We start from the raw sequence: 25,680 nt of genomic DNA on the forward strand, positions 1-25,680 counted from the left end.
ACGTAACTGACAGCAGTCGACCCCATGCTTCCTGAGCTTCCGGCACGATTGCAGTTCGCCCGTCTGCTGCTCGAGCACCAGCTGCACATGGAGGCGCTCGACGTTCTTTCGACGGCGCGCGAGGAGGATAGCCTCGAGGTCGAAGCGGCGTACCTTGAGGGCTGGGCGTGGTACCTTCGGGCAGAGGCGATCCTCGAGAACCCGTCACTGCTGCAGAAGACTTCGGAGGACGAGGACGAGCCGTTGACTGCCGAGGAGTGCTTCTCGGAGAGCTTCCGGTGTCTCCTCGAGTGTGCCAAGTTGTTCACGGAACAGGAGTACCCCGACGAGGGCATCGGAAGTCACGTGCAGGAGCTCATCTCGAACCTGGAGGCGAAGGGCGTCAAGCCGGCCGTCGCGGAGGAGAAGCCGGAGGGCGAGGAAGGAGCGGAGGCCGAGGGTGACTGGGAGGATGTGCAGGACGGCGACGTCAACATGGGCTAAGTCACGCAGTGAGCTGTACGGTAGATAGATTACAACACCTTCATGTCATAATGATTTCATACAATGCTGCAAATGCTGAATGCGTTGGGTATGCTATGAGGATGTGTTGGCCTTCTCAAGCGCCGCCTTCGCTGCCCGCGCCTTTGCTTTGGCAACTTCGTTCGCCCACCAATCCTGCATGTCCTGGTTAACGTGCATCTTCTTGACGCTCGGGTCCTGCAGCATCTCGAGCTGGTAGCTGAATCTCCGCAGCTTGTGCTCGATTGCAGCGTAGTCACGGGACGTCAATGGCGGGTTGTGGAAGGTGTACCGCAGCTGGAGGAGGAAGTTCGGTCGCTCCTCCTGGTACAATCAGCGAGAGGTCCTCTTAGGCGAAGTAGAGCTGAGCTGAAGCGGTTGCCCGAACGCCTGGTACTCACCTTCGACTTCGACATGGCATTCTTAACACCACTGACGTCAGCTTAACTTCGGAGACGCCCAAGAACTCACGCCTTGTACATCTTGAGCACTTCCTTCTGTAGTCCTGATCGCGCCATATTGCCGTTGTAATGTTGACAAGGTTCGATCGCCGCCTTCTCGAAATCTCGGAGAAGACCAAGCGGTCGCTCGAATTCGGCGCGCATCATCACACGTGGCTCTTATCTGCGCCTCCCATGTACCTCCAGGCCGCGCGTCACTGTCTGCTCACGATGAACACTTGCGTCAAGGTGCTCGCCAGCTCTCTCAGCATCATCACAATCCATCATGGACACCTTGGTCGCCCAGCTTTCCGGAACACAACAGCGGGAGAAGGCCGAGAGCGGATACGGCAACCTCGACGCGCGAGGAGGCGTTGCTGGCATGGAGGTGCCGGGCGTGCCGGACGTGAGTAGCTGACGTTGATGATGTGCAACGCGATTGCTGACTTACTCCCCAGCCCCTTGCCTTCCTCTCACTACACACCGACAGCATGTCGACCAACCCGGCGGCTAAGATCAAGCTTGCCCACGGTACGACGACGCTGGCTTTCCGATTCAAGGGTGGCATCATCGTCGCCGTCGACTCGCGTGCTACCGCTGGATCCTACATTGGTGAGCTTTCAGCTCCACCTGTAAAGCTAACGTAGACAGCTTCGGGAACGGTGAAGAAGGTCATTGAGATTAATCCGTACCTGCTCGGAACGATGGCCGGAGGTGCTGCTGACTGTCAATACTGGTGAGTGATTAGCCCTCGCTTGATGAGTCCTGAGCTGACGTACGCAGGGAGACGTACCTCGGTATGCAGTGCAGGCTGCACGAGCTTCGCAACAAGGAGCGCATCTCGGTGGCTGCTGCTAGCAAGATCCTGTCCAACATTGTTTACCAGTACAAGGGAATGGGTCTCAGCATGGTTGGTAGAGCTTCTTCGTTTCGAGCGAGCAGTAGCTTACATTACAGGGCACCATGATCTGCGGATGGGACAAGACTGTGAGCTCGAGTCATCCAACAGTATAGCTAACTGGTTAGGGACCTGCTCTCTTCTACGTCGACTCGGACGGACAGCGTCTCAAGGGAGATCTCTTCTCCGTGGGCTCGGGAAGTACCTACGCCTACGGTGTTCTTGACCAGGTAGGGTTGCAGTTCTGACCCTGGCTAACGTGCAGGGATACAAGTGGAATCTCTCGGATGAGGACGCTCAGGAGCTGGGCCGCCGCTCGATTTGCGCCGCCGGTCACCGCGACGCCTACTCCGGTAACACGATCAACCTGTACCACGTTCGCGAGAACGGATGGGAGTTCATCGGTGAGCTTCCACGCCCTCACTTGGTTGGCAAAGCTGACTTCCAGACAACTACGACCTCAGCGAGCTGTGGTACAAGTACGACGAGGAGAAGAAGAACAATGCCAAGGCGAAGAAGGCGCAGGGATCCCAGGGCGAACCTATTGCCGTTGAGTAGAAGTAGAGACCGTGTATGCATACGACAGAAGTATAGCTAGATCGTTGCACTCTTGTCCCTGTATCTGCAGGCGACTTATTGCTCCTTATAGAGTCTCTGAAAACGGTGAGGGGCTCGATTGCTGTCATGTCCTGTATCGTCTTAGGCAACCGTTGTAGTCGAGCGGAAGCAAATTCGCAACCACTCTTCGCGACCTCCACTGACGCAGAACTCGATCGCCGCCTCCTGTGTTGTTCCTCGCCTTCAACCAAACCATCCAGTCATCGCGCACGATGGCGGGAGTTCAGCCCCCTTTCTCAGCCGGTAAGCTGATCTGTCTTCCAACGTAAGCTGACGACGCAGAGGCGCTGAACCGGTATAGGTTGACGCACAATGACCGCGAGTATCGACCACTCATCAGGCGGCTGAACAAGACACCCACGGTCGACGGGCAAGAGGATGGAGACAAGGAGATGCTGCATCTGGATGTCGAAAAGTGGCGCCTGCACGTTGAGCGTTTGATGGCGAGCGCCAAGTCCATGGAACGTCAGAAACGTGAATACGAGCGCAAGAAGGATGAAACTGGTAAGCTGGGACCTGCCGTCTAGGAGGAAAGCTGACATTAGTCTCGCAAACCGAGGCACTGCGTGCGAAGCTGTTGGAAGAGACAGCGCTGCTCCAGGCGAAGCAGACAGAGCGCGCGCGGAGGATGAAGTGCGATGAGGTCGCGCGCAAGATCACAGCGCGAGGAAAGACGCGGGTCGAGCTCGACGCGTGAGTTACTGATACATGTTCTTAACTGACACGCAGGCAAATCGCATCTCTTCAGGCTTTGATTGTGGAGCATCGCGCGTCGTACGAGGCGGTGCTTGGCGTCGCGCAGCAGCGCGCAGACACCTTCGGACGAATTGCAGCGCTAGTGGACGAATGCCGCGGCCTGAAGCTGGCGCTGTCGGAGGAGGATGCGGCAGCGGAGAAGCTTGTCGAGCAGGCGGAGAAGGAGCTCAAGGCCGAGAAGGTCAAGGAGAAGACTGAGAAGACCAAGCTTTCTGCCCAGACGCTTCCGTTCCAGCCTTCCGCCGCGACCCTCTCGGCGCCGACATCGCGCCAGCACTCCGCCTCGCCCGGCCCCGCGCATGGTGGAGCGCACGCTCACCCCCTCCCGGCGCGGCCTGTTAGGAGCGGGCGCCGCGCTGCTGCTTCTCACGCCCCGCACTCTGCGTCCGGTCTCCCGCCGCGCCCGGTCAGCGGGCTCAGGAACGTGAGGCATATGCACTCCGGCCCGCCGGGACTGGAGGATGGAGAGCTGGGAGAAGACGACGGCGCCGGACAGAAGCGCAAGGCTGAGGAGCCCCACGGACGGAGCACGAGGAGGAAGTAGTGTTGTATTTGTATGCATTAGAGACACATCCGCGCTTGCACGAGGAGAGCAGGTCGATTGCACGTGGTATCTGCACAGAACGAGGCATCATGACTAACAGCAGACTCGGTTGTCGCAACCATGCAAGCCTGTCCCAGCTTGGATCAGCCTGAAAGCACCCTAATATTGCGATTAACCTTGTCCTTTGATGAACCAGCACCGGCTGATCCGTGGAACGGTGAATTGGACACTCAACCAAGCTTCAGCTCGAGGAATGCAGACGACGCTGTCGTAGAATCGCTATTAAGTGCACTTTATCTCAAGACTCTCATGCCAATTCACCCGTGCTGGGCATTCCTTCCCACAGCAAATACTGAGGACCGTACGACGAAGTCAGATGATGAAGCCGTGAGCATTGATCGTAGGGCGGCGTACGACCTATCTTTGGAATGTGTATCGTACGAACGCTGACCTAGAGCCGTGCCGAACTCACCCCGCCCATGACGATGGCGGCCGTGACAAGAACGTCAACAGAGAGGTTAAAAAGAGATAGAAGCTGCCAGTGAGAGTGCTGAGGTGATAAATGAGCCACAAGACATCAGTCCCCGGAAGATGAGGGGAACGCCCAGATAACATGGGCGGAATTGGTCGAGACTCTCTGCTGGAGATTTCATGCACGCTGGGGCCAGCTGCTACCGCGATCTTACTATCACACGGACCCGCGTGGGTTCACGAACATTCGCTGGACAATGCTTCGGCCGCACGATTAGGAAATAGTGGCTGGTTCAGCCGTGATAGCAGGCCGGGCAATGGGAGATGGCCGGCATGGTCTGGCGGAGAAATCACGCGGACGCTTCAGCGGTCACCGACCAGCTCCCATGCGTCCTCATAGCCGTTCAGCCATACATCGCCGATAATGCATAGACAACATGCCGAGGTCGCCGAGCAGCACCTTCGTGAGCTATCGGCATCCAGAGGAGCGCGCTGCGTAGGAGGAAGAGGCAACGGCCGATCACCAGCGTGAAGATACGCGGACGGAGGAATCGGTGTCTAGATTTAGAACACGGTCACCGAGCAAGTGCCTGGCTCGTGGCACTGCGCGGCTGTGACAAGTGCCCAGTATATGGTCATGATCACCTCCTGTGCTACATGTACGGCGCCGAATCGGTATGCTGCAACAGCGGGAACTAAGTCGCCGGCGACCAATGCATGCGCAAGAACCCGGAAACGGATGCGCGATGGCCGGATCGCGCCCACGTTGTTATCGGCGAAACTTGAGGATCGAGGCCCCCACAATCTTCCCGTATCTGAATTCGTGAAGAACTATCTAGCCGCCTGTCAAACGAACGCAAGCGGAGTTTAATCACGCGCGGCCGAGAGTGGAGATCTCCCGAGAGTGCCGCTGGGTACAGTCCCGAACAGCTGATGTTCAACGATGCCGGCGCCGGGACGGACATCTGGAACCGGCGCTGATACAATCGTCACCGAGGACTGATTTCGGGAAAACCAAGTCCGCCAGCGCACCACCACAACGACGATCGACGACCAACCAGAAGATCTGCAAGATATTCCCGGACATCTAATCTACGCGATTCCGCGAGCGGAGAAACTATGCGCAATCGCGAGGTATGCGGGGCTCAGCCCGTTAAGAAAGAGCGCGGCCGTGTGAAGTCCGTCTGCGATCGACAACGTCGATCGCTCGCCTTTCCAGTGGCTGCCGATCGGCAAGAGTCGCCCGTAGTGCTTCGTTCACACAGCGCGGGACCGGGATGCTTCATCCGGATCATGGCGGCTCCGCGATTCTGCTCGCCGGCACAGCATACCAAAGGTGACCAGCCGGATCTTCGAACATCTGCTTTCCGTGGCGGCCGTAGATTCCAGACAAGAGCTCTACCGGCCGTCTCTCGTGCGCTGAGATGCATCTGCCGAGATGCCGAGCTACAGAAATCGCTCAGATGCCGCTGCTCACGGCCGTCCAGGAGCACTTTCACCCGCAACGGCCGCCAGAACATCACGATGCCGACCTGCCGAGCTGTAGCGCGGACGCCAGATGTCCATAGTTGCGGGTCAACTCGCACCCCGTAGAGCACAGATGGCGCACTCATAGCCGTACGAATCGAGTGAAGAAGTACGTGCCGAGATGCCGGCCTGAACAGAAGGCCGCGAGACATCCATCATTCCCTTCCACCGCGACTCGCAACCACCGGAACGGGAGACGCTGAGATGCCGATCGCTCATGCGCGGCAATCTGATTTCCACATGTGCGGGAGAATATGGTCTCGACAGCCCTACTGTGTCACTCGCAGCCGTTATGATCCGGCAGAGGCAAGCATGCCGAGCTGCCGACCGCCTAGGTGGCCGAGAGATGTAGGTCCTCCGGGGAACGCTCGGCAGGCGATCATCGAAGTCGTGCGATGCCGAGATGCCGCACTATTTTTGCGGTCGCCAGATGTCCACTTCTGCGGGATAACTCGCGCCCAACTTCAGAAATGGCGCAGTGACGGCCGCCAGAATCGCGTAGATGTGGCCGTGCCGAGATGCCGGCTGCCAGAGGCGGCCGTGAAATGTCCTCAATCCCGGGTACGCTGGACAGACGGCCGCCTGAACTGACCATGCCGAGATGCCGGGTACTTCTCCCGGAACTGTCAGCGCCGAATGGGTGAGCTTGGAGCCGGACGGCCGCCATCTTTGAGGTAAACGGCCGCAATGATAGTGACGGAAGCCGACTGCGACGGGGGCCACCGGTGCCCAGAAGGTAAAACCTGTTATCGATGACGAAGAACGATGTCAAGTGACCGATCGCTCCCGGCTTCCCGCGGATATGGGTCTTGCGCTTCTGCCTCTCGACGGCTGTTTATTGCTATCGGTCCCGGAAGCGAGCGACGTCCGCCGCGAGTCGCCGAGCAAGACTGCGACGGACGCCGAGTGCCACTGATCGAGACACCGGCTTCACACGAGACTGGTGCCCACGACACTACACCTGTTTCACCCAATTCACTCACACCGCTCACCGCGGCCGCCATCGTGACTACGGCCGCCGTGCGGACTTGCATGCGCCGGAGTGCTATGTACGGCCGCCTTCCTACCTTCCTTCGACGGCCGTTGTGCGTTGAGATCACGTTTCGGCGACTCCCGGGCAAGCGGTCGGGTGCCGTCTCGGGAGCCGAAGAGCGGCCGACGACCAGCCACTATCAGCTCGCCGAGGTGCGGCGGGTGCCGGAATCGGTGACTCACCTTGCTTGGCATTACGTTGCATCGCTCATGGCGTTCTGCGAATGCATCATAAGCTCACAGATGTTTACCGACGCACAACTCCAGCAGCCCTAACCTTTCTGTGCAGCATATTGGGCTCTGCTGCAAACGGTCCTTCCTGATTTGTCCGCGCAAATTTGGGACTTTACATTAGGTCCAGTTGTCTCGATAGAGTATCTCTTTATCCCTCCTCGATGCTCACTTTGTACCCAGCCTGGCATGAGTTAACGGCTCTGAGAGCACGAGCCTGTGTTCCTATGGGTGTCGTCATACTGAAGTAGCATTTGCGACGTCTGCACCTGCCCCAGAGCGTTATCGTGGCTCAACCATCTCTCTCACATCTCCTCGGACCCGCCTGACTGCGTACCAGCTACCTGGCAGGCATCGCAGCGATGCACGTTCACACCTCTGTGTCCCAATGAACGTGTCTAGGTCAGAGCGCGATCATCGCTCAGCGTCACACAAGTGTCACGAAGGAATGCCGTGACGCGTGAACGCCTCATCTGCGATCGGCCATTACGCGCCAAGTTGCGCCATCGTCGACGCCAGAAACGTACCAGAAACCCGCCACGGGGCACTCACCCCTCTGTGCCAGGAGTACGCCAGGGGACGGTCACCGTGGGTCAGGGGGCGGCGGTGTTCCTTCCGGCGCACGGTTGCTCGTCGAGTATTCTCGGCGCCTCATTCCGTACGCGCCCAACTCGCCTCTACACTACCGTGGGACTCTGCGAAAGATGATCCAGAAAACCTCCCCCGATCTCACAGGAGGAGCAGTCTGGGGAAAGCAGAAGAAAGAGCAAAAATGGACACAGAGAGGTCACGCGAGGCCACGTACTGAAAGCCGTGGCCGCTCGAATTGGTCGAGCTCGTATGGGCATCGTCACTGGGTACGTGGAAGGCAGCGCCACGGCGAGGTCAGCTGACACTTGCCCGCCACCTGGTCTGGATTTCTGGAGCACTGGAACACTGGAACTGTTCCACGTTCCACGTTCCTTATCGTTCCACGTCGCTCGGTCGCTAGCGAAGAACAAGCCTCGAGTGAGGCTCGAGCTTCTCACCGGCGCCACGGCCAGTCACCTGATCATCCCTTCCGCTAGAGGCATTATTGTTCGCTTCTCCGCCCGTCCTGCACAGCAATGAACAATCGCACGTATCTGTAATCAAACCGTTATCTGTAATCAACGCAGAATGCCAAGTGGGCAAGCGAAGACTGGTGGGGGAGAATGGGGAGGTCCGTGCGGATCGTCCGTCGATCGGAATCGTTATCTCATTGCTCCGGACTGGGCCCCTAGCCGGCCCTGCCTCCACCCGCTGTACTGCCTATATCCTCCTCTACTCCTAGATCCAACAGGTAGCGATCTGGGGTTTGTCTCGGAGCGCCAATTGCGCAACTCGGGCAACTCGGCGTTCGTGCAGGTGTGCAGAATTCTCAGAATTCGCAGTACTCGAATGCGAACGGCGACTTCTCACAACTGGGGCAAAGGACCGGCGTGGCTGCGACTTAGGCTGCCGGGGCGGCTCCGTCCGAGCCAGGCTCGCAGCTTGACGTCACACGACCACTACTCCAGAGATGTCCAGTGGATTCAGCCGCTGGCGCGCTGGCGCGCTGGCCGTCCGGCAGGCAGGTATACTCGGGCGCAGACGGAGCCCGCTGCGCTCGCAGTGCAGATACGATCATGTGCTCCGAGTGAGCAGTAGCTCGCCGATGTCGCCGAATGTCGTCAGCGCCCCCTTGCCGCCTACGTCAAGTGACATCCCGCCTGCCGTGCACGGCAAGCGACAAGAGCGATACACGCTGCAGCACGAGCTTCCTCACGAGCTTCTGTGTGTCGATTCCAATCGCATTATCGCAATCATGCGCAAGCGAGCAAGGTGTGAGGCGCAATTCTCCAGCGTGGCCGGCAGGAGCCCGTGCCCTGTACCCCGGCGCCAAGGAAGTGGGGGATCTGCGTGCCCACTTGAGTCCATTGAGTAATTGTACACTTGAACCTGCAATACAGCTTGACTATGGACCGAATCGAGGCCACCTGTGCACTCCTGTGCACACTGAGTGCAGAGCAGCTGAGTAGGCGAGTCAGACGAGCAAAACCCACCCGGAGCCAAACCTGGCCAATGGGCATACCCCAGGACACATGTCGATGCGGGGTCCCTTCCTCTGAAGACGGCACAAGGCCCGATTCCACCAAATGCCTGCAAACCGTATTCGGTCATATGCCAGAGGGTACAGAGGGGTGTGACGCATGCTGCTTCTTTGGCTGCCCTACATACTTAGCCTGCAGGAGCTGCAATTTTGTAATTCTGCTGTGAGCGTGGCGGTAATCGAGTAACTGTAGTGGCCGGTGCTGAGGCTGGTGAAGTATGATCGGAGCGCCCGGCGCCGCTTGCACGCCCGCGCGCCCGTGCCACCCCGCCGGCCGCCAACGGATCGACACGACCACGCAAGCATACAGCGGGCGCGGACGGACGGTAGACGGCCAGCGGACTCGTATCGGTCCGTATGGTGCCGAGCCGCAGGCCACTGGCTGGTGACGGAGTACCGTGCCATTGGGCCGGGCGCATAGGGTAGCTGCACGAGGGTACGACGGTGTGGGGGTCTGAGGGAGCAGAGAGGGTCATAGGGACGGGTCTCAATGGGGATTAAGGTTGCTGTGGCCGTTGTGGAAAGCTCGGTGGATCGGTGGCGACTGCAGAGCTTGCAGCGCTGCAGCGCTGCAGAATGCGCAGAATGCAGTCTTGATCCTGACGGGTCCCTGATGCAAAGATTTGCAGTTCGTGAGTGGCAAATACGTCTGCGTCGGTGCACCCGCTTACAGCTGCGGCCTGGCAGCCCGCTGCTCCGTGCGCCCCGTCCACCCCGTATGTTCCGTCGGTAGTGCGGTGGAATGGAGGGGATGTGTGATCTGCATCTTAGCGGGCGTAGCGGGACGTCGTCAAGGCGATATGCGACAGGAGCAGAGTAGATAAGCATCAACAAGAACGCGTCGTCCCACTGCATGTGCAACACGTCCATGAGCACGCGCACTCGTCGTACATGACACACGATCCAATTGCCTCTTGCAGTATGCAGCAACAGCTCTTGGCACATGTTTCCCGGTCGGTTACGGCCTGGCACGGTTGGAACGGCGGCACACCCGTACGCCGGTACGCCGGCTTTCCAGGGGGAGGGACCAACCGGTTATGCCATTCTGGGCGGTCTGAAACGGCCCTTGGGCGATTTGCCACTTGTTTACAAACAAAATCTTCAATTAGGTCGTCGACGTCAGTCCTGGCTGGCGTGGGATTCGCTGGCATTTGACGTATTTGCCTTTCAATAAGTCGTTGAAAATCTGAAAATAGGATTCTCGACTGGCCGATTGGACGCGGGCCTCGTGCCTATGACACGCTCACCCAGAACTGCCGGCTCACCGCATGTTCCTTCCGAGGGCCTTGTGTGGACCTTAGCTTGGCCACCCGCACCCGCATAACCCGCATATGCGCGGTATGCAAGTACGAGATGGCACCTGATCAGCTGCTCAGCGTCTAAAATTTTTGACGTTCTCACAGTAGCCCACCACCGAGCCGCAAACGGCATCGCGAGATCTGAGACGCGTCTGGCGCATGAAGGACGCTGCGACTAACTGATTGCCAGACTGTCGCTCCAACAGACTGCGGTGGGGCAAACCCTGCATGGAACCATCTGCATCTGTCATGAGCTCATCTGGTGATTATTCTGTCATTTCGTGCATATGGGCAATACTGAATTCGACATGCATGCCTTCCGTTTGATGTTTGTGCACATGGTCCACAGCCACTGCTTGAGCTTGTGCTTGGCCACCTGCGATTTCCGGCACCAAGCCCGCGCACCAGGCGTCTCAGGATCTCTCGGACTCAGGGACCCTTGCACCAAGATCAGGGTTTGGACGAGGACGCACCAGGCACAACTCTGAAGTCTTCAGCCGACCTGCCTGACTTGGCAAAAAAATTCCAGACTGTGTCAGGATCCAGCCCTGCTCACGTCGCGAGAGGGCGCAAAAATCCTCGATCCCAAGCGCGGCGAGCGCAGCGAGGTGCCGCCCGCGAGAATTTTTCCTACTGGCGATGGTTAATCGCCGGTGTTCGCTGGCATTAGCAATGCAATTAGGCCAGGAGAGTCTTGCAGGGCATGCAGGCTTGCGTATACGCAGAGAAGGGTAAGAAGGGTAGGTGTTCCTGGACAATGGTTGGCTCGGTGGGACACCCGCACCTGACATGCACAGCGCTGGCACTGGACCGGGCTGGCTCGCTGGCAGCTCCCCCTGGTGGACTCGCTAGACTGACCGACGCCCCCCTGTCTCTAGCCCTGCCCTGCTGCCTGCTGGCTGGCTGCCCAGCCCGGTCCTGGGCACACTGGCGCGCGCAACCGCTGCCGCTCGCTCGACTTTTGTTACAGGTCGACGGCGACCACTTGCCATCAGCCAATCTCATTCACACCCCACCCTTTCCCTTGCAATCCTACCTTGATCCTTTGACCACATCTCTCCTATACACCACTCATCCTTTGCTCAATCCTGTGCCCGCTCCTCATTACACTTCCTCTGATAATCTCTTATCATCACAACAACCACAACGACGTCCGCCATCGCAACGTCGCCATCACATTGTTGTCTCCCAGCCAGGCAACACCCATCGACCTGACACTATCCCCCCATCACTGAGCCCATGTCGGCTACCTTCTCGCAGCCTTCTCCCGACTCGACTTGCACCCCCGCTCCTTACAGCCCCGCCCGACACCTTCTCGCCAACAGGCTCGCCCAACCGAAGCCCTACCTCTACCTCTTCCGAAGCCAGAACCACTACAAGATAGGCCCACTCACCGCTTGAGAGGTGTGTGTGGGTATCTCGACAAACTTCAAGTACCATCAACAACACAGCGTTTAGACATCGCCCCTCTCAAGACGCATGTCAATCACGATGAACAGCCACGCGGGGAGGAAAGGCAAACGAGGTGAGTTGCATCCACAGCCCAACAGCGCCGTAAAGTGCAGATTGGAGGCAGGTGTCTGCTGGCACACGAGCAGACTGTCACTGCCAAAAGTTGCGCACACGTGCTGTTGAGCTGACCCTTCCTTCCCTCCACAGTCAAGGAACGAACAACTCACACGACTTCCCATGCAGGCCCAACCTCCCCCTCCCAGTCCATTCACTCCCCCCCTACGACATCATCCAACCTTCCTAAAATCAAGCTGAATGTGCGCACCTACTCGCGTGCATCGTCCGCTGCCTCGTCGTCCCGTGCCCGCAGCTCCGCCAGCCAGCAGCGCCGGCCTGCGGCGTACGATGACGACTCGGACTCGTCTTCGTCCTCCGACCTGACGCCGCCTGATGATGACGATGAGAACGATGACAACGACGTCGACGATGACGACTTTGCCGTCGCTCGAACAAAAACGAGAAAGCGCGAAAGCCTCGGAGCCATTCACACCTCGGTCAAGGACAAAGGAAAGGGCAAGGCACTGCAGACTTCCCCCGAGAAGCGGTTAGACCACCGAGCCTCTTCCTCCAACCCGAGACCAACGACCACCGGCCCGAGAGGACGCGACCGCAAGCGTGAGATCAAGCTTGGCGAGGTTGCGCGAAGGCGCGCCCGTGACGACAAGTTTGGTTTCGGCGGCGACCGCTTTGACGATGCGGTAAGTTTTGTTTGCTATCGTCGAAACTGTATTAATCTCAGACCCCGACGCAATCGGCCTTCGCCAAGTCCTCCTACGTGGACTCGGACTCAACCTCGTCATATGGAGACGACGAGTCTGAGCGCGAGGGGACCGGATCCCTCAATGTCTACGACGAGGACGAGACTGAGGACGAGTTCATGGAGGGATTACCAGAGGCTTTTGCCGGCCAGGAGATTGAGGACCTGCAATATGGCGCGGGACCAATCGATTCTGGTGACGAGGACGCCGATCCACAAGAGCTGTGGTGGCAGGAGTCGGAGGAAGACGACGAAGACTTTATCGCCAACCTCACCGGCTCCGACATTGACCAGCTCCAGTCTCAGTCCTCGGTTCACGCCTCAGAGTCTGACGTCCCAATGTCTGACTCGGAGTCGACGACCGACACTGACGATGCCATGGACGAGTTCGGCTTTCCCCTCACCTTTGGCATGGACGACCCCCAGCCCGCCGAGGACCAGCCCCTTATTCTTATGGAGAACTGGGACGGACAGTTCGTTCTCGTCCAGCCCAAGAACGAGCGCTCCAGGTCAAGACGTCACGGAGGATCCCGCGGCGCTGGTTCCACCACAGACAGCGTCGCTGCCTCCCTCTCTGCCGGCGAGCAGCAGCTCGAGCTCGTCATTGACGCCGATGCCGAGAACGAGACGGACACAGACTCGGACTGGTGCGACTTTGACGGCGAGGACGACGGAGGCGACACGACCGACTCGATGGCCGAGGAGGACATGCCCATGCTCGACGGCTCTGGGTTCGACGAGCTCATCGCGACCCAGCAGTTCGCCGCTAACAACAACTATGGGGCGATACCTCCGATCCCCCTTCCTCCCCTCGCGCCTGTCGATGAGAACGGTGCCCCAATGATCATTGTCACGGACACTGCGTTCGACGCTGCCGCCCCTGCGCTGCCGCTCACCCCTGTCACCGCCGCGCCTGCCCCTGTCACGCCTGCGCCCGTCGTCGACGTTTCCGCTCCGGCTTCACCCACTGCCGTTGCTACGCCTTCCTCGGCTGCCAATGGCAGTGCCGTCGCAGCCCCTGTCATGGGCACGTTCCACGTCAGCCAGGCTCCCTGCGCGCACGCCGTCATTGACGGCTCGAAGACAACGACCAAGTCGCCCTTCGCGCGAAGGCGGAGGAAGGTTGGTGGCGAGACTTCGTCGCAGACGTCGAACAAGCGCCGCTCGTCGCTGAACACGACGACGACCGACCCCTTCTCGCCCGTGCTCAAGAAGACGCGCTACTCGTCGATCCCTGGCCACCCTCGGTACATTGCCGCGCGCCGTGCCGCTCAGGCTCTCGTCGACCCGCTCGACCGCGAGTCGACGCCGTCGGACGACGAGCCCGCATTCTCGCTCGAGGACATTATGGACGCCTCGATGCTGCGGGTCAACGACATTGACTCTGGCGACGAGTCGACGGACAAGCAGGAGGACTCGCGCCACATGTTCCGCTTTGACAAGGTGCCAGTGTCAATGTACATGCGGCGCAACTTCAACTCGTCGGGCAGCAAGCGAAGGCACGTCGAGCCTGACTCGATGCCGCTGTACGCTCCTGCGCGGGGCGCTAGTCGGACGACACTTGCCGAGACGCTCGCAGGCCCAGCTAACCGCATGCTGATCTCGCCGATGCTCGCGCCGCAGCAGGCTGCAGTCTATGACGAGGCGTCGAGCCGCAAGGACCGCCGCCGCGCGCGCAAGGCGGGTGCGGATATTCGCCCGCTCGCCATCTAAATCCCATCACCAATTGCATCACACACATCCATCATCCATTCCCATCCTCTACCTCAATCAAACCACCCTGTCAACCACCCTGTTTCCACCATCTCCAATCCGACTCCACCGCATGAAACGACGTCCACAAACCTAGATGGGAACCAAAAGCAAGAAAAGTTGGAAGAGGACAAAAGAAGAAGAAGCTATATCCAAAATTCTCTGGGACGCCGTGTGTCTGGGTTTTATCATTCTCTCTCTCTCCTACTGCATAAATCTGTTGCCTTCTTCTCCAAAGTCTCCGATGACACCCTGTGAAAAAAGTTAGTCCTGTTTTGAAAGAAATTTTATCTATATATAAAAAGTGTATATCAGTGAGGTATGCAAAGGTCAAAGAAGAAAAAGCGGAGGCGCGAAGCGCCGCAGTGTGCTCAGTTGAGTGGATGATGTAGCCGATGAGCAGCGGGTGACACTCCGGTAGCGGCCCGGTCCGCGCTGAGGTGATTGGAAGGTATGATTGTGCAAGCCGGGATGCTGGGAAGTTTAGCCAGAACTCAGCTGTGAGCCAATAGGGAGGTGCATCGGCGACTAGATATTGGCCGAGAGAGATCTAGTCGCACGGGTGGGCGTGCGTGCGAGAGCGGGTATCAAGCGACTCGAGTCGTCTGTTATCGGCCCGTTGCGACGTCCCTCTGGGGTACAGATCTTTCCAGCAGTCCTGCTCTCTCCGCGTATTTGAGCTCCAACTTTTCCCACTTCGCCCACTTCTCTCACTTCTTCAACTCCCTCCCATCGTAGTCCTCCACGACTACGCGCTCGACACACAACTCTCGACTCGTCATCTCCCAAGACAATCAGAGGGCAGCATGACACAGCAAGAAAGCAAGAAACCCCTCGGTCTAGCGTCCCGCGCAGTGCACGCCGACGACAAGATCAGTGCCCACCGCGCCGTCGCGCCGCCGATGCACGTCAGCACGACATTTGCGTACGACAAGGATCCGGCAAAGCTCGTGCCGAACGAGAATGTGGACGTAAGTCAGCGAGCGCAGCGAGCGCACCTCCAAGCGAGCTCCAAGCGAACTCCGAGCGGAGCGAGGGGGGCGCGAGTGCGCGACTAGGTCGTGCAGGACGTTCAGCTGTAGCTGTAGAAGGGAGAGCGATGAGACTGGGTAGAGGGGAGAGGAGAGTGTGGGGAGAGACGATATGGGGAGAATGAGTGAGCGCTGACGGTACAGCCAAACAATCCGAACGACTCACACATCTATTCGCGCGAATCCTCCCCCAACGCGTCCCGCATCGAAGCCGTGCTCACCTCCCTGATTGGCGCGCCGACACTGGTCTATGCCTCAGGTCTGGCCGCTCTGCATGCGCTCTTCGTGCATCTGAACCCTCGCGCCATAGCCATCGGCTCAGGCTATCACGGGGCGCACGCCATCGTCTCGCTCCTCAGTCGTCTCACGGGTCTCCGCATTCTCACCCTTGAGCAACTCGACGAACTGGAAAAGGGGGACGTGGTTCATGTCGAGACGCCAGTGAACCCCACAGGCGAAGCGAGGGATATAGCCTACTACGTGCGCCGGGCTCGTGAGAGGGGCGCCTACGTCACGGTCGACGCGACATTCGCGCCTCCGCCGCTGCAGGACCCGTTCATCTGGGGTGCGGATGCGGTGATGCACTCTGGCACCAAGTATTTTGGGGGCCACAGCGACTTGTTGCTCGGCACGGTTAGTACGCGACACGAGGACTGGATCCAGGGGCTCAGGGAGGACCGCGCCGTGCTCGGCGCTACGGTGGGCAGTCTCGAGGGCTGGCTGGGCCTGAGGAGTCTGCGCACGCTGGAATTGAGGGTTAGGCGCCAAAGCGCCAGTGCTGAAAAGTTGGTCCGCTGGCTCGAGGACGAGCGGAAGAAGGATGGACCCGTTGGACAAGTCGTGGCGCAAGTCAAGCATGCGAGTCTCCAGGATGGGGACTGGATTAAGGAGCAGATGCCGAACGGCTTCGGACCCGTCTTCGCCATCCTCCTCCGCGATGAGGAGAAGGCTAAGGCTCTGCCCAGCAAGCTCGAGTTGTTCCACCACGCTACGAGCTTGGGCGGGGTTGAGAGTCTGATTGAGTGGAGGGCCATGAGTGATGAGACTGTTGATAGGAGGTTGCTCAGGATTAGTGTTGGTGTTGAGGATGAGGCGGACTTGAGGGCTGATCTGCTCGCTGGGTTTGAGGCGTTGTTGGGTTAGGTCTAGACTTTACTTTTAACATGTTATGTATCCCCCACTCCCCACTCCTGCTCTGATCGCACCGCGTTATTATCACTGACTGTGACTCACTCGCTGAGCTCACCCGCGTCGCACACTCACGCTCGCTTCGCTCGCCCTGCCCCTCGGCGCTCCCTCGCTTCGCTCGGTCGCGTATCATCATATGCATGCATGTGCCAAGACAAACCCGGTACTCGATCGACCCAAACCAAAGACAGTGAAGAGAAGAGGGGGTGTTCTACGCGGCAGACTCTCAGAGCCACAGTCCGCTTTTGAAGAGTAACTCGATAGAAAATCCCGAAAGAGAAAACAAATAAGAGACGTAGTTTCGTTATGTTGTATAGGATTATTTGGAAGGGACGATGGGACGGGGCGACCTTCGAACAAGACTGTCCCCGACCTCGGGGCTGATTATAAAGCAGAGAGTTGGAGAGAGAGAGGGGCAATGTGATTATCCGTTGTTTGTGGGGTAAGGGGGTATTCCGGAAGGGGGTATAAGAGGTTAGATGGTGAGTGACTCGATCAGAGACGCCACCCACTTGGCCATGCTGCCGAGTCGGTCAATCTTGACGCCCTGGAACGACATATCGCTGAGACCCTTCATGCCCAGGTCCTCGAGCACCTGCTCGCGAGCGCCAGAGACGTTGGACCCGAGCGACGACCCGCCATATTTGCGGTCGCCGTTGGCCTGGGCGCCAAACGAGTACGTCGAGTCGGCCATGGCGCGCTCAAAGATCAGCGTGACGGCCGAGAGAATCGACGTGCTTGCCGTCGTCGTGAGCACCGCCGTCATGCGCGGGATGAGCGAGTCGTACGCCATTGCGACGACCTCGGGCATCTCAATGCTCGCCTCGGCGAGCAAACGGTACAGCACGAGCTTCTCCGTGTCCGTGCTCGCCTGGCCAAGGATCGTGACAATGAGCGTGACGAGGAGAAGCGCCGTCGAGTTGTCGGGGATGGCGAGCAGGTCAAACACGGACAGTGTGCTGAGATCGCGGAGCTCCTCCTCGGCAACGTCGACGCCGGCAGCCGTGAAGAGACCCTTCAGGTCGGACGGGTTCGCCGACGAGATTGGAAGCAGCGAAGTGAAGAACGCGACGCTCTGCGCGCCAATGAGCGGGCTGTCCTCCGAGTTGAGGTCCGTCCGCGTCGCCGTCGACAACCGCAGGAACTCGGTAAGCGTCGCAATGGTGAGCCGCCTCGTGTTAGGGTGACGGACACCCTTGTACATGATCGCGACGAGCGAGAAGCACGGGTCGGTGTCAAAGTTGATGCCGCAGATCTGGTCGAGCTTGCGTGCAGAGTCCCCAACAGCCTTGCGCGCAGCAAGGAGGTTGTCGAACAGGCCGTTCTGGAAGCTGCCAATCGCGTTCATGTGGCGCACAGTCGTGAGCAGCAGCTCGAGCGCCGGTGCGAACAGCGGGATGTATGCGAGCTGCAACACCGCAACCGCGAGCCAGAACATGGTAGGCGCGTACCGGCTCTCAGGGACGAGGCCGGGGATGACGCGTGCAAGGCAGCGCAGCATGCTCACGATGAGGACCGTGTCCGTCTCCTGGAAGTGCGTGAGCGTCGTGCTGAGCGCGACGAGGACCTGATACACGAGGTCGTCGTCGACTTCGTCGGAAGCCAAGTAGCCGAGCGCAGTGAACGCCTGAGGCTGCGTCGCCGGGTTGTGCTGGAAGCACGTTGCAGCGACGAGACCCATCCATCGGGCGCGCCAGGCATTTGCGCAGTCGGTCGAGATGGCACCGGCGCTAAGAACGTCGCCGAGGAACTTGACAATCATCTCGAGCGAGTCGAGGTGGCTGACGCCGTTCTGGTCCCACTGAGGCAGACCAGAAAGCTCAAGCGAGCCGGCGCTCTGGCTGAGGCCAAACGCGGCGATCATCTCGGGCTGCTGCAGGCGCTGCAGGAGGTGGAGCAAGGAGGCGCTGTCCATGTCACTCGACGAGATGGACGCGAGCGACTGCAGAATGTTCACGACGAGACCGTGCACAGTCTGGCGCATGAAGACGGGGCCAATGCCAACGATGAGGGTGATCGTGTGGAACAGCTCGGGGAGGAAGAGCTGCGTGTCGATGGCATTGGATGGGTTGAACGCGAGCGCGAGGTTGATCCGTGCGAGCGTGCAAATCTCGTTCCACGACGCGCTGTCCGTCAGGCTCGCCGTCGGGCGGAGGTACGTCTGCGCAATCGTTTTGCGGAGACGAGCAACGACCTTGCCCTTGACGGCGGTGCAGTTCAGCGACACGAGAATGTCGGCGACCGTCTCGGCCTTTTCGGAGCCGGGTCCAGCGTTGACAGCCGAGTGGAGTAACTCGGTCACAACAAGATCGACAAGGGCCTCGTGCGACGAGCCAATGACGCTCCAAACATGCTCCTGCAGCGTCAGATGCAGACGCCTCTTCTCGGCGACAGTGAGCGAGATGAGACTGCGCACAATCTCGGCAACCTGTTTGACGCTCTCGACGCCGTCGTCACGCGTGGGCTTGGCGAACAGCTCGAGGTTGTTCAGCCATGGGCCAACGTAGTGTAAGCACGCCGTCTTCTGGGGCGTGTCCGCCTTGGCAAAGCCAATCGTCCACTCCTTCAGGAACTCGAGGGTGAGGTTTGGCGCCGAGGTCGCGAGCTGCTTCGACAGCTTGTAGACATAGGACAGCGAGTTTGTCGGAATCAGCAAGCCACTGTTGACCTTGGAGATCTGCGACGACAGGTCGTACTTGAAGAAGGAGCAGAGCTCGTTGACCAGGTTGTAAGCGCCCATGCGGAGGACCTCGTCGCTCGACGACATGTTCAGGAAGGCAACGTTCAGCAGCGTGCCGGGCACGTCGCTCGGTCGCAAAGCACGATCCTCGGAGGGAGTGTCCCTCAACCTTCCTCGGGCGGTACGGATGATCTGCGCCATCTCGTTGCGCTTGCGCGAGATAAAGGTGACGCTCTGGTTCTGCGAGTGCTTCACGATGAGCTGGTCAGACGACACGCCCGTGCCGGCCACAATGTCATCAACGTCCTTAAGGTTGATCACATCGATGATGTAAGCCTTGAGCGACGCGGTCAGGTCCTGCTTCCTCCACGAGGCGACCTGGAGACAGTCATCGCCAAGCTTGACAACGACCGGCACCTGCATCTCGTGGTCGGACAGACACAATAAGTTGGTGAACACGTGGTCCGCCTCGTAGGCGAGCGCCATCGTGTGGTCCGGAAGCGCGAGGGACGTGAAGGGGATGAACTCGGCGAGCTCGGCAGGGCTGCTGGCAGCAACGACGCTCTTGCCGATCGTCGTGCCGACAGTGGACAGGTCGGCAATCATGCGGCGAAGGCGCTTGCGGGCGTACGAGTTGGGGTTGTACAGCGCCAGCGTGTGGACGAGCGGCAGGATACCCGGCGGGCACATCTGCAGCGAGCGGCGGAGCCAGGCGATCGGCATCTCAGTCGTCGGCGAGAAGTCTGTCAGGTCGATGACGAGGTCGAAGAAATCGGTGACCTTGTCGAGCAGCGAGAAGACGTGGTATGCGAGCAGGTCGTAGTCGACCAGGGCAACGCGAGCAACGACAAAGTAGAAGATGCGGCGGCCGTTCTGAGAGGCGGGGCCCTCGTAGAATGCGGTGTTAACAGACTCGGTGCTGCGGCCGGCATTGTGACGCATAAAGTCGTCGTAGACTTGCGACCTGGTGCTGCTGCTGAGGTTTGACATGTCCGTGGGCGGGCCAGTCTCCTGCATGAGGCGGCGGAGCGACTGGAGCATCGACTTGCCATCGAGATCCAAGCGAATCGACCGGGTCGAGGTCGATTGCCGGCTGCGGAACGACGGAGGAAGGTTGTCGAGCGACGACTCCAGGCGGCTGATGTGCTTGAACACGAATCGCTGGATAATGAGGTTGTCGCCATCGGCGTCCAGCGACCGCTCGCTCTCCTCCTGGAACGTCTTCGTAGCGTGCGCGACCTCCCAGCTGCGCGGGCGGACAGCAACGTCGGACAGGAACTTGGTAACCTGACGAATGTTCTCGGATAAGAACTGGTTCAGAACCTTCATGTGTGCCTCCTTGTTGCCAAACAGGACATTGTTCGCGAGGTTCTGAATGACCTTGGTGATTAGCAGCAGAGCACGGCGGGTGTCGCGCGTGTCCGGGTTCACGTCGAGGTCGATGCCTTCCGGGGCGACAATGGCCGGGCAGAAGAAGCGGAGGAAGACAAAGGATCCGACGGCCGAGTGCCTCGAGTCGGGGAAGCGCTCCTCGACGACCTCCCAGATGTGGTGGCAGAGAGCTCGGAACAGAATCGGCACACGAGGCGTCGACTGATAAATGATGTCCAGGAGGGCCTGGCACATCAGCCTCAGGTGCTCGGCGTTGCGCTCTATGTCGTCGGCACCGGCCTTTGAGGGGTCCAGCTCGAACGAGCACTCGGCGGGCTTCTCGGACAGCGAGTGAATCAACGGCTGCAAGGTCGCGCGGACGTAGTTGTAGCCGTAGGTCTTCGCAAAGATTGTCAGGAGACGGGTCGTGATCGAGTTGGCACGGAACAGCTCCGACTCGTGGTTGGTCTGGGCAACCTCGCGCTCAATGAGGACCTTCATGAGGCTGAGGAGCGTGCCCTTCGACTCGAAGACGCGGAAGAGCATCATGGAGATCTCGTCGACCTCGCCTGGCGGGCACGACTCGCAAATGGCCATAGCAAGAGCGAGGTTGGGAGCCGTCAGGGCGTCAAAGTACGCCTTGGGGGCGGACGTTCCGCCCTTGGTCGCAAGACCACCGAAACGGGTACCCTGCTGCAGAATGTTGGTGATCAACTGCATGAAGGCCGTTCGGATAGACGAGTCCTCGTGGTAGCCGAGCGACAAGCAGTGCTTGAGACCGACATCGACATTGGCGGAGAGAAGGTTCGACAGAACCAGAATGGCGAGAGCAGGGTAGCTCTCGCCGGGTCCGACGCGCATGCTGAGGTTGGAGACGGACGCAGCGACCTGCGACGACTCAGTCTCTAAAGAGTTCGAGCGCTCGAGCACGCGGACCAGCATGTGGTAGTAGCGGTAGAACAGGCGCGACTTGACCACCAGCTGTGTCTCCTCGTTGTCGTCGCCGACCTGGCGGATAACGAGGCCGTCGGTGATTGGAATGAGCGCACGAAGACAGGCGAGGTCCAGGTCGCGCTGGAGCTTGTCATGCGCGTTGCTGTGGAACTCGTCACGGAACGACTCGATGGACCACTCGCACATCCACTCGAGGAGGGCGTTGCGGAGCTTGCTGGCATTGCCGAGGACGACGAACTCGGGCTTGCTGAAGACAGCCTCCATGAGCTGACAGAACTTGATCTTGATCCTGATGTATGTGTCCTCGCGACCGAGACGGTGAGTGTACTGGGCGATCATGAAGAGGAGCTCGCCCATGTCAACCTGAACACCGCCAGCGTTCTCGCCAGGGTTGACGCGGTCGACCCACAAACGAAGCACAGCGATCGCCTGCTCGGTGAAGGTCGTGTATGGGTCAGCAGTGTTGAGGCTGCCACTCTTGGCAGAGTGCGAGAGGAGCTTTGACATCTGCACAACGAGCACGCGGCACAGGCTGAGCGGCAGCTCGTTGCCGAGGGCGTCCTTGATGGACTCGCGGACGTGGATGGAGCTGCTGACTAAAAAGTCGACACACTGCCTGAGGAAGGACTCCACTGCGCTGTGAGCGTCGGTCGCTTCGTCATAGACACGAGGGAGCACACCCTTTCCGACAACTTCAGTGATGTTGGGCGGGAGGGACATGTCGTGGAAGCAAACATTGCTGGTGGCGCACAGGAAGGCGATAAGGTTCTGCCATTCCTTCGATTCCTCCTCGGTCAGGCCGTCAATGTCGTTGGCCAAGCCTCTTCGGCGGAAGTCGCCACGGTCCGCGGCCTCGTCGCTCTCGGCGGCGATAATCTTGGCGGTCAGCGTCTTGACGCGTGCAGCAAGTCCGAGCCAGACAGTGCTGAGCAGAGTCGACGGGCGGACGTGCTTCTTCATGATGCGTCGGATGGCGCGCTGCTGCTGCTGTCGTCCGGTCGCAGGCGGGAGGGAGCCGAGCTCGGCGAGCATCTGGCTGTGGCCCGTGATCTCGTCCATCTGCGCCTGGCTATTGCTGATAGCCGAACGCACGATAAGCATCAGCTTCGAGAGAGCCATGAGAGCCGGCGCGGCGAGGTTGGTCTGCTCGACATCGGGGCCGGTCAGGCTCGTGATCGTGGCGACCTTGGCAATAAGAACAGCGTTCCTCGCATTGGGCGCCTTGGCGATTTCCGGGAGGACCGAGACGGTCTCGAGAACAGCGTAGATCGTTTCACGGAACGCCCCCGCCATCATCGCCATGTCATTAACGTCGCCAATCTGGAAATCGATCAATAATTGCCGACTCGCGTCAATGAGGATCTGCCAGATGGCCGGTGCGGTCGTCGCGGTGAGCTGGGTCATCGCCGCGTCCGTCTTGGCGCCACCCGTCAGGCTGTGGAGGATGGCGAGGTTCGTCTTCGACGCCTGGCTTCGAATCGTCATGGAGTTGGTAGCCGCCGTTAATGACGAGATCGAAATAAGGAGCTGGCCGAGCGTGTCGTTTCCGTCGCCAATGCTCTCAAACGCAAAGGCCGGGTCGGTCGCGATGAGGTCGAGCGTCTCCCAAATGAGGTCGGTCTCCGTCGACGGGATTTCCAAGCTTGGTCGTCCTGGCCTGCGGGAGGAAGATCCGTTGAGGGACGAGTTGACATGAGACTGGGAGGTCAGCTATCGCAAAGAGTTCGTCAGCTAGAACATACCTTCAGGATTGCCCGCAGGGACGCGGCAACGTCTGCACGGAGAGCATTTGCCGACTGCTGCCATGGCAACCTCTGCCCCTCCAAGACGATCGCCTTGCACGCGCGCACGCCGATAATCTTGCTGATATCCGACGAGTCGTTCCACAGCTTGGGGAAGATGTGGGAGGCGGTCTGGCTCGGGTTGTACCGGTACAAGGCCACGAGGCCCTCGACGAGCACATTCTGGTCATTGATCTCGGTCGAGAGCGACGAGTAGAAGAGGGCATTCTTCAGGTCGCTCTGGAGATCCGGCAACATCGATCGGATACCGGAGGAGTCTAAGCGGGGGCTCAGGGACACGCCTGCACGGACGAGGTCGACGTAGCAGACGGCGCAGGCCTCGAACGACTTGCTCTGGCCCAGCCCTCTTCGAAGATTCTCCATGAAGCTCGCCTTCTTAGCGATGCTCGAGTTTCCCCGAGAGCTTTCCCCGAGGGCAATGCGCTTCATAGATTCCGGCGACAGAACCAAAAGCATGGCCATCAACGGGTAGAAGACCTTGACGCGCTTGTTCGATGCGGTCGCATCCGACATTGACGAGAGCACGTCGAAGAGCACATCCGGGCTGCCGTCGAGCTTGCGCGTGCCCTCGATGAGAGACTGGTACTCTGCCGGATACACATCGATCCAGTTCCAGATGGCGTTGCGCAAAGCCGAAGCCAAGGCGGTTTGTGCTGGTCGCTTAACGTGAAGGAACGGGGTCGAGATCTCCTGGAGGGCCTGGGCCAGCCTAGATGAGTCAACATTAGCCCACTCGAGCAGACGCAGTTCCACTAGCTCCGGGTTCTCTTCCAGGGTTGTCGTAAGGTGCGCGACCCGTGCTTTGATGCGTGACAGAACCAGCGGCCAGTTGGAAGCCGACAGGAAGAAGACGATGCGAGACGTGCACTTGGTCAGCTCCTTGATAGCCATTGGGATTGAGGACGCGGCGGGACCGATCAGCCGCGCGTCTTCCGATGCGAGTGCCGTGATGGAACCGGAAGCCGACGCCGACGGGTAGGAATGCTCCTGAATAAACTTCGGTCCTAGTGAGTAGCCCGTCGATGCAGGGTGCTCCTGAGCCCACGACGCAACCGATGCGGAGCTGGGCGACTTGCCGTCGCGCGGAATCTGAGATAACGCGCCGCTCAGCTGTGCGCTGTCGTCCGACACCATTCGCATGTAGATGACCAGGACGCCAAGCAGGTGACGCGCGAGATGGTCATCCAACGGGGGCGGATCCGGCCAGCATGTTGGGAGGTCCGAGGCCGTAGGCGTCGCAGCCGAGGAATTCAGGCGCCATGACTCGGACAGACATCGCACGAGAAGGTGAAGAACGTAGAGCTGAGAGTGGATCGTGTCAAGCGGAGCGTCAACGAGGGGGAGGTTGTTCGAGTACTGCGGCGTCAGTTGGCTCAAAGTTGCGCTGTTACATACCTTGGACAGCGTCTCGAGCGCGCTCGCAAGCGCATGTACAACCAACGACAAACGAATGCGAGAGATCTGCAGCAGGCTCTCAACCGTCGTCTTCACCCCGTCGTCCAACTCCATCATGGCGAGTTTTATTCCCGAGTTGCATGGCAGCTGTGTAGGTATGTCAGCCAACAGTCCGCATCCGAGATGTGCATCGAGCTCGCGCGTGTGTGTGTGCATGATGAAGCCCTGGTGCGAACACGCAACGCGTTCGGCTTGACCTCGTGCCGGGCGAAAAGGGATCAGGCGCGCATTGGTGCAGCCTGGAGGAGGTTGGAAGACCGAGGGAGGTCGGTGCTTACTCACCTTATTGACCAAGCGAGAGACGATGGACGAGACGACCTTTTGTTCGCTCATGAGGGACTCTTGACGTGATGAATAGGACGTGTTAGCAGGGGACGCCGAGGTCGACGCGGATGCCGAGTTGGATGCGACGGCGGCTCCGGCGTCGTGCAGCGACAGATTATCGGTGTGCTGGATGTCGAGCGATCTGATCGTTCGCGAGGACGGGGAAGCGAATGTCTGCCCGGATGACCGACGAAGCGGCATCCTGGCAGCAGCCGCGGAAAGAGATGGAGAAGGAATCTTGACGGGTGCTGCTGGGTCGCGGGTTCAGAGGGGGGTTGCGCCGGGTGTCAAGAAAGAGGAAGAGGGGTGCGATCAGATGATCATGGGGAGGCGGAGGGGGATGCGTGCAAGTGAGAGTCGCGAGTTCACTGTATGCCGTATTAATATGAGGTAGAGATTGCGCGCGCGCTGACAGTCGGTCGAGGAAG

General features: G+C 59.4%; 7 protein-coding genes across 7 annotated transcripts; 5 read left to right on the plus strand and 2 right to left on the minus strand.

Moving 5' to 3' along the window:
• Window positions 1–24: 24 nt before the first annotated feature.
• A1Q1_05853 (uncharacterized protein) lies at window positions 25–483 on the plus strand (the record flags this gene model as incomplete). The annotated part of the gene is made up of 1 exon (XM_014321062.1): window positions 25–483. The coding sequence occupies one exon, from the start codon at window positions 25–27 to the stop codon at window positions 481–483; it is 459 nt and encodes a 152-aa protein (XP_014176537.1).
• Window positions 484–576: 93 nt separating this feature from the next.
• Window positions 577–1,106, minus strand: A1Q1_05854 (uncharacterized protein; the record flags this gene model as incomplete). The annotated part of the gene is made up of 3 exons (XM_014321063.1): window positions 577–825; window positions 903–933; window positions 973–1,106. The coding sequence occupies 3 exons, from the start codon at window positions 1,104–1,106 to the stop codon at window positions 577–579; spliced, it is 414 nt and encodes a 137-aa protein (XP_014176538.1).
• A 121-nt stretch (window positions 1,107–1,227) lies between these two features.
• Window positions 1,228–2,397, plus strand: A1Q1_05855 (proteasome component; the record flags this gene model as incomplete). Its single annotated transcript, XM_014321064.1, has 7 exons — window positions 1,228–1,347; window positions 1,400–1,553; window positions 1,593–1,677; window positions 1,725–1,851; window positions 1,968–2,069; window positions 2,114–2,243; window positions 2,288–2,397. The coding sequence occupies 7 exons, from the start codon at window positions 1,228–1,230 to the stop codon at window positions 2,395–2,397; spliced, it is 828 nt and encodes a 275-aa protein (XP_014176539.1).
• Window positions 2,398–2,669: 272 nt separating this feature from the next.
• On the plus strand, window positions 2,670–3,757 carry A1Q1_05856 (uncharacterized protein; the record flags this gene model as incomplete). The annotated part of the gene is made up of 4 exons (XM_014321065.1): window positions 2,670–2,722; window positions 2,798–2,961; window positions 3,003–3,090; window positions 3,187–3,757. The coding sequence occupies 4 exons, from the start codon at window positions 2,670–2,672 to the stop codon at window positions 3,755–3,757; spliced, it is 876 nt and encodes a 291-aa protein (XP_014176540.1).
• An 8,160-nt stretch (window positions 3,758–11,917) lies between these two features.
• On the plus strand, window positions 11,918–14,408 carry A1Q1_05857 (uncharacterized protein; the record flags this gene model as incomplete). The annotated part of the gene is made up of 3 exons (XM_014321066.1): window positions 11,918–11,951; window positions 12,086–12,636; window positions 12,678–14,408. 3 exons carry the CDS (start codon window positions 11,918–11,920, stop codon window positions 14,406–14,408), a joined length of 2,316 nt encoding a protein of 771 aa, XP_014176541.1.
• Window positions 14,409–15,253: 845 nt separating this feature from the next.
• On the plus strand, window positions 15,254–16,621 carry A1Q1_05858 (uncharacterized protein; the record flags this gene model as incomplete). The annotated part of the gene is made up of 2 exons (XM_014321067.1): window positions 15,254–15,418; window positions 15,623–16,621. The coding sequence occupies 2 exons, from the start codon at window positions 15,254–15,256 to the stop codon at window positions 16,619–16,621; spliced, it is 1,164 nt and encodes a 387-aa protein (XP_014176542.1).
• A 520-nt stretch (window positions 16,622–17,141) lies between these two features.
• A1Q1_05859 (uncharacterized protein) lies at window positions 17,142–25,453 on the minus strand (the record flags this gene model as incomplete). Its single annotated transcript, XM_014321068.1, has 3 exons — window positions 17,142–23,369; window positions 23,414–25,015; window positions 25,211–25,453. The coding sequence occupies 3 exons, from the start codon at window positions 25,451–25,453 to the stop codon at window positions 17,142–17,144; spliced, it is 8,073 nt and encodes a 2,690-aa protein (XP_014176543.1).
• Window positions 25,454–25,680: the final 227 nt, after the last annotated feature.

This window comes from Trichosporon asahii, assembly GCF_000293215.1.
Source record: "Trichosporon asahii var. asahii CBS 2479 unplaced genomic scaffold scaffold00075, whole genome shotgun sequence".
Classification (NCBI taxonomy): Eukaryota; Fungi; Basidiomycota; class Tremellomycetes; order Trichosporonales; family Trichosporonaceae; genus Trichosporon; species Trichosporon asahii.